At 41.7% G+C, this 7,866-nt stretch overlaps 1 protein-coding gene across 1 annotated transcript; it reads left to right on the top strand.

The window, feature by feature from the left end:
- Positions 1–2,092: 2,092 nt before the first annotated feature.
- ppiaa (peptidylprolyl isomerase Aa (cyclophilin A)) lies at positions 2,093–6,434 on the top strand. Its single transcript, XM_078250433.1, has 4 exons — positions 2,093–2,234; positions 4,260–4,379; positions 5,574–5,746; positions 6,042–6,434. The coding sequence occupies exons 1-4, from the start codon at positions 2,166–2,168 to the stop codon at positions 6,172–6,174; spliced, it is 495 nt and encodes a 164-aa protein (XP_078106559.1). The 5' UTR covers positions 2,093–2,165; the 3' UTR covers positions 6,175–6,434.
- The last annotated feature ends 1,432 nt before the right edge of the window (positions 6,435–7,866 follow it).

Here is a 7,866-nt window from a genome sequence, read left to right as displayed (position 1 = left end):
ATAATAAAGTGTCCTGAATCGATGTGCCAAATTAAAGAAGTTTTTGGATCGATCCTACATACAGTAGGTTGATATACACTCAGTAGCCACTTTATTTATCCCCATGATTTACTTTATATTTTCTTTCAAAATGTCTTAAATATTTATAAGAAACATCTTAATTTATAGATTAAGGTCTTAAGCCTAAACCATAAAATTATAAAATACTTAAAATATTCTTTAGTTATTTTATAGGCCATGTTTTTTTGTGCCTGTAGCGTAGAACACTGAGTGGTGGCTAAGACTAGAAAGCGCTATATAAATGCAGTCCATTTACCATATCAAGTGTAGAGGGAACTGAAATTTCACGGCCGTTTTAAATATTATGTCATACATTTACACAAATTGGGTTAGAATTGACCCAGTATTGTTTGTGTGTACACCTGTTAAATTTAGTACAATTCAATACACAGCTCTGCCATACAAATTATTTACAAAGATAACAATGTTCCGTTTTGTTTGACACTTTCAGAGAGATGTTAATTTAACTAAATGTTTATTATTGAGGCTGTAGTCAGTGATGGGATAGTGCTGCTGCATTACTGCAGATGTAAATGTGTTTCTTCTGACTTTTCATCTAGGGAACCACTGCACCACATTTTACTGAGAAAATATGCATGTGCCTCTGTTCTTTACGTCAACACACCCTGACAAAATAACGGGTGAGTTTCCCCTCATGGTGCTGGCGTGCACCACCGCCTCTGTGAGCATCAACCAGAGGTCATTAAAGGTCACTGATCGATAGCAACCCCCCCCAATCACCCATCACCCATCTCTCTCTCGCTCTCTCTCTCTCTCTCTCCCCCCCCCCATGAGAGGAACAACCGCCTCCCAAAAGGTCAAAATAAAAACCTGCTGAACTGTTTGATGAACTTGAGACGAGACACTACAGACAAAAACATTGTTTTTTTTTCATGCACTGGTCAATTTTAAGCTTCTATCGTATGTCTTCTTTCAGACTTGAAAAAAAGAAAAAACATTTATATGTACACTGATCAATCAGATCAAGACTAAGCTTTTTCGGGAGAGGGGCTTAAAGAGACAGGCGCTAACAGGTATATTCAGATAGATAATGTGTTTTTGAACATTAAAGCATGTAAACATGTAGAAACCAAATACAAAAAATTACAAGTAGACTATGAACCCCTTTAACTCAATAATATTCCAATTACTGTATATGATAGCCAATATGATATATACAATAATATAACTCTGAAAGGGACCATTCTGCCCAACACGTACTTCTACACTTGATACTTTAAGTAGCCTACATTTAGCTGTTAATACTTTTGTACTTTATACTTGAATGTAGGACAAAGTTCTTTTACAGGGCAGTATCGCTACTAAAGTATAACATGTGAGTAGGCCCTACTTCTAGAAAATAAATCGAGTTCAGGTTTTTCCCCTTGAAAAGATCATCTTTTATTTTTCAGTTTTCCTCCTCTGGTAAACTATGCCAGCCAAAGGCGGATACGTGACTTTAATATGATTTTAAGACAAACACAAACTTCGGACATAAACTTTCTTGTTGTTTATTTTTCACATTGCTTTTTTATGCTTAGAACCCATGGATGTTTTAAGGGAAGTAAGAGGAGAAGGGAAAACCGGACGGACCGCGCCCAGACCGCGTGATCGAGCACCCACATTTCCCCCCTGACAGCGGGAACGAGCGCTGACTGTGGGGGTTGACGTTTACTCCTCCGCGTGCGCTGCACCTATTGGACGCCCAAGTTGTCAATGATCCATGGCGCGCGCTGCTCTGGTACTCGTGAGTTCAAATTGTCACGACCGGGACACCGAAAGGGGGCGGTGTATGGCAAGTCGCTTCATAGAAAACACCCAACCTCCGCAGCAGCAGCTCCACTCTGGCTTACAAATCAAACACACCGTGAAATGTGTATGTCCAATTAGAGACCAGTCAAAGGGGAGGGTCAGCTATTCTGGCTTCTGATTCGCTAAAACGGTTGCCAATCAAATACTTATGCGTTACATATTGGCTCGCTGTGATTTTACACCGCCCACCGGCGTGTTATATAAAATTAATTCACATACCTCCATCTTTTTCGGTTCCTTGTGGCCACCCGAAACCTCCGTACAGTCCACTCTCTACAGTTCAGCCTGCTAAAATGGCCAAACCAAGAGTCTTCTTCGATATCACTGCTAACGGTTCACCCATGGGCCGGGTGGTGATGGAGGTAAACCTTCTTTAAAATGATAGGCGGGTAACGTTAATCACTGTCAGACAGGCTTGTTAATGTTAGCCTTCGGTCTGTTAAATACTCAGCTTGGTTTTAGCGTTGTGCCTTATTTTATAGTCATTTGGGCTGCATTACGTTAAATCCTGGTTTTCAAATGCTTAACGTTACCGATTAGCTAGATATACGAGCTAACAGTAACCGAACTGTCAGGAACATTATTGAATGGACCATGTGCACGTGTAATGTTGTGGCTCGTGGCCAGCGCTAACGGAACCGCATAACGACGGAACCTTACTGTTAACACTGGTGTGTTAATGTATTTCACATATTATCACATTCATGTTTAAACTGTAACTTAACGGTAATATTAATGCTTGTCACAGAGCCGGTCGTGTGATGTATCTCGGCACTATGACTTGTTTTAGCTATAACGCTAAACAGTAGAGTTAAATAGAACATAATAAAACACCCTCGGGTAACGTTAGAACTAAACAGCTAACATCAGCTTTCGTCACGCTGAGGTCCACCAAAGGCCCGCGGCCCACGTTTGAATCGTAGAGGGGCGAGCTGCCCGGGCGGGGGTTTGGGTTTGCCTTCACCGGCTAAACGCGCTCAGCTAACGGAACATTCAGTCATTTCTTTGTTGCAGCGTTTCGCGGCCTTCTCTCAAGCCCGGGAAACCTCTGCTGCTGTAAGAGAGTCTTCAATCCGCGGGCTACTTTAAAAAATATATTTCAGTCTCAATGAATGGTTAGGTAAATGATTTGGCCACAATGTAGCTAGCTAATGTTAGAAACATAATACAAAACGTATTACCTGCGGCGTTTAGCATGTTAGCCGCCGAAGCTAACTTCCCCAGTTCCTGTTGTGGACGGAGCGGCAGTTCTGGAAAGTTCCACTGAGGGGGGGAGGGAGGGGGGGGGCTACCTGCATGATTTTAAAAAAGAAATGCGGATGTAGGGAGATGGCCGAAACAACAGCTGCACTTTTTAGTCCACAATGAGTAAGCCTAATGTTGCATTGTAGACAATATGGATCATAATGGCACCATTATCACACAGGCAGTTTATATCCGCCAGTTTGTATGGCGAGCTAAAAGCTGCCAGCGTGCTAGGTAACAAGTCCAGCCATTTTGTGCACATCGTTGTAGCTGTGCCCCATTATGGGCGTTACCGATGTATAGTCCAATCTGAACCCGAAGACCTCCAGCTTAAAGGATTCTAAATCTGAGAGCAACCAGAATACACGGCACAAGTAATAATTTTTTAGGTTTTGGCCAGTTGGTGGTGGTAAATGTAATCGGACCCTCCCAGCGTCTCAAGCAGACTGCTCCTTAAATTATAAAGGTCTGGTTTTCTGTTACTGCTAAACAAGTGTTTTGCTGCACAGAGCTGTTCTGAGATTGACTGCAGCTCTCACTACACACCAGTCTGCTGCAGCACCCCCTCCCTCTGAACATACTTGCATGGTAGTGTCACTGCTGTGCAGGGCATGCAGATATCTGTGTGGTGCAATGCAGCATTCCTGTTTCACCATGACCAGGCACAATTACCACACGCTAATCACAAAATAACCCTGATCTGTGTTTAAATGGGCTGGAATTGTTGAAACTAGGCTACATGAAGTGAATTTGTTTTTTGAATGCAGAGTAGTCTTTCGCAAGATAATTACTTGGAAATATATTGCTTGCAGTTTGGTCGTTTTCCTACATTGCAGGATAATGTATTAAGAATGTCAGAGGCTCCCTTACCTCCTTACAGTTGGACTATAAGCTACTGATGTGCTGAATTTCCTTCTGTTGTCTCACAGAACAAAGTGCACAGTATTTGCTGCTCTGGTTTTGGCTTGTTGCCTGGATGGCATCAAGCTAAATCTTAGTTCACTGACTGGTTACTGATTTACTTTTTTTTTATTTTTTTTTTTTATCCTCTAAAAAGTAATTATTTTATCAGTCTTTGAAACCAACAGTTGGCCTTTCTGTTCATAACAACTTACTTGGCGGTGTTCATTTTGTTTCTGCAGCTCCGTGACGACGTGGTGCCCAAAACTGCTGAAAACTTCCGTGCCCTCTGCACTGGCGAGAAGGGCTTCGGCTACAAGGGCTCCAGCTTCCATCGCATCATCCCAGACTTTATGTGCCAGGTGATGCAGCATGAAACGGAGTTTAGACTTTATATTACTTTATATTAGTTTTATATTTATCTTCATTGGTTTAAAGTAGGACTGTGGGTGTTAGGTTAGGGATGTCAATGAATTTACTAAATTACTTTTTATATCTTACAATTGGCATTAACACTTTGTCTCTAGTAGGCTATTTTCATGTCTTTAGGATTTTATTGTACTTTCCTTTCTTTAATAAACTTTATTTTTTTATAATCCATTTTGACCAGAGCCTGTGAGTGGAGTGGTCAGAATTTCCGTTCATTGGTCACGGTGCAGTTTGTTCCCCCTGCTCCATTCAAAACATTCACCACTCGCTCCAAAAAGAAACAAAGCTGCGTTGTATTTCAAATGAACGGCACCTGTCCAGAGCTCAACCAGCAAAAAGTCGGCTTTTTAACGGCCCCTTGCAGTTTGGCGTGAGGGCAGGTGCCATTCATCTGCATGTATACTGTTAGTACTGCAGTAACAGTGACTGGCTCCGGCACTGGAGATAAGGCGAAGCTCCAACCTTATGAAAAAAATCCATCCCGCTCACTCGCGCACCGCTTGCATGCCGATTTTATTTATTATTTTTTTGACGGCATCCAGACAAAGACAAACGGCACCCTATGGTTGAAAGGCTGGTCCAGAAAATTCACTGCGAGTGGGTGTGTTATATCATGAGGCTGTGCTACCAGAAGTAAACAAAGGTGAAGATGGCACAAAGCAACAAATGTCTAACTGGAGAAAAGATACGATTTTGAAACTTCTGTTATGGTCAGACAAATGTAAGGAACAGCAAGAGATTTTGTTATGACTCATTACAAACCGGATGCGTGATCACATTGTGATTACATGTAAGAGGTCTACGGTGTTTGAATTTAAGTTTTACGTTATATAGGACTTGTTTTATTTTGTAATGTGTAGGTATGTAGATCTTATAAAATGCTTGAAATAAATATACAAGTAGTGATGTCTTTTTGCACATGATTCACACTAAACAGTTTGCAAACTGAAATGACAATATTTTAAGATTTTGCTTTATTTTATACTTTTATCTACTTGCAACACATGACGCACATTGATGCGGACGATTGGCAGCCAGAGTGAGAATTTTCTGACGTCCCCCTGTTGAGACCAGTCAGGTTTGGATCCGTTTGTTGATCGCTAGTATTTTGCTTGTGCAATACGCAGGGCGGTGACTTCACCAACCACAATGGAACTGGTGGCAAGTCCATCTACGGCAACAAGTTTGCTGATGAGAACTTCACCCTGAAGCACCTTGAACCTGGCACCCTGTCCATGGCCAACGCTGGCCCAAACACCAACGGCTCCCAGTTCTTTATCTGCACAGCTAAAACGTCATGGTAAGAGCACACACCCCTGTCACTGGCTTTTTATCCAGCTGTCCAATGATAGTGGAGGGGCAGACAATTCCACAATGACCAACCATCACATCCTACAAGTGCTGAACAGCAATGGAGGAGAAATTAATACTTAGACTGGCGAGAGATAAAACCTTTAATTTTTGGAGAATGCAATGCCACCTCCTGCAGCATATCCACCTGGCTGTGCAGCAGGTTTATGGATATTTTCACCAAAATATGCAGCTTCCATTTCTTGTCACTGCTGGTTATATCCTGTTCATCTGTCTGCTTGCAGGCTTGATGGGAAGCACGTGGTGTTCGGGAGAGTGATTGAGGGGATGGACGTGGTAAAGAAAATGGAGACACAAGGCAGCCAGAGCGGCAAAACCTCAAAGAAGATCATCATCGCTGACTGTGGGCAGCTTTGAGCTCCAGCACTTAACCCTTTCTGCTTGCCACACCCCTGTAGGCTCCGGACACCCCCCCCCATCCAGCCATTCAACATTCCTATTGATGGAGATTCAACTGACCCCTTGCCGTCCCCTTTTTTATTCTGTTGAAATCATGTTGCTGCATTTGTGACTTTGCCTTTTGAAGTTTCTTTTGCATTAATGTTTTTTCCACAAAGTCCCAACGGTTTTTTTGTTAAGTCAAAAAAAATGAATAAAATGGAAAGTTGCTTTGGCAATTGGAACATGTGTGGTTTTTGTTTGACTAAAAAAAGTTAATGTCTCAAGGCTAAGATAATATGGTCAGCATTTGAGCCAAAGTGGTAGTAATGCTAAAACTTTGTAATTCCATTTTAGTAGTGATTAAATTAAAGTCTGTAATTGGTGCTAAAGCAACAGTGTTGGACCTGGTTCTTTGTTTCAAAGTTTTTACAATCATTAAAGAATCACTGGGTAATGCTTTAGGATTTAAGCGTTCAGTTCTTTACTTCTGTAAAAGTACTAATACCACAAAGAAAATCACTCTATAGTAAAAGTTTTGCATTTAAAATGTTCTTCAGTAAAAGTATAATGAAAACTTAAGGTATAAAAATGTCTCCTGGACACTGGAGGTTTTAAATACTGAGTTTTTAAAGTCTCCAGCAGAGGGAGCGCTTGAGCTGTACATTGTTCTTCTGGTCAACAGTCATTTTAAGCATTCGCTAATAAAGAGTAAGACCGGGTTTAGTCTTGAAACACTGAACAAAGCAGCTCTACTGTAAAAATCTATTTCTCCCAACGCTGTTTGGCTTGTCAGCAGAGGGCCTGATAGCCAATCTGCCATCCAGACGTCAGATGAATTTCAGGAGAACTAATTCTGATATTCATGTGTCTGGAACTAGAGATGCACCGATAGACCGGCCGGTGACCGGAATTGGCCGGTTTTCACGTGCTCGGCCATGACCGGCGACCGGCAGGTCAGTCTGACATATGCCGATTTCATGCCGGTCAATGCTACAAGTAACTGACAACGTAAGTTATACGTGTTACAGTTTTCAAGGACGCACGCATACACGCACGCGACAGCACAGTCTCTTTTTCCTTTCTCTCAACTTTTCCGCCGTGTGTCGCGCGTACCCGCTCGCGGTGTGAAGCGCGTGTCCGCGCTATTCTCGCACATGTAGGGAACCTCGTGAATTAACTTGCAACATGTCAGCTGTTTGGAAATTCTTCAGCGTGTGTGCAGAAGATAACAAGTTTGCAATATGCAACACCTGCAAGGAAAGAGTAGGGCGTGGAGGGACGACACCAAAAACCAAAATCACATTTTTTTAGTTAGATATTGGATGTGAAAAGAAGGAAATGGTTCTAACATTGCACTTTAGATGTGTGTGAATTTCCCACACCAGGAGTAAGTTATATAGTTCTATTTTATAGTGATCCATTATCTGTTCAAAAAATGTTTCTATGCAAAATGTTCTATTAAAGAAAAGATAGAAAATAAATATTTGTGTGTGCTGTAAAGTGGTTAGAAAAAAATGAAATCGGAATCAGCTAAAATCGGTATCAGCTGGCCTAACTCAAAGAAAATCGGAAATCAGAATCGGCCTAGAAAATTGTAATCGGTGCATCTCTATCTGGAACACATTTTAGAACGCTAGAGTTGGAGGAAGCAGTCTTGTGGCTTGATAT

This window comes from Sander vitreus, chromosome 5 (assembly GCF_031162955.1).
Source record: "Sander vitreus isolate 19-12246 chromosome 5, sanVit1, whole genome shotgun sequence".
Classification (NCBI taxonomy): Eukaryota; Metazoa; Chordata; class Actinopteri; order Perciformes; family Percidae; genus Sander; species Sander vitreus.
Note: the sequence above shows the minus strand (reverse complement) of the source record. Positions and strands in the feature narration are given on the sequence as shown.

Excerpts from the sequence above, each read along its gene's own strand:
- ppiaa (XM_078250433.1), top strand. The coding sequence starts at position 2,166 with ATGGCCAAACCAAGAGTCTTCTTCGATATCACTGCTAACGGTTCACCC. Across the intron at positions 2,235-4,259 it reads TGGGCCGGGTGGTGATGGAG|CTCCGTGACGACGTGGTGCC; the intron begins GTAAACCTTCTT and ends TTGTTTCTGCAG. Across the intron at positions 5,747-6,041 it reads TGCACAGCTAAAACGTCATG|GCTTGATGGGAAGCACGTGG; the intron begins GTAAGAGCACAC and ends GTCTGCTTGCAG.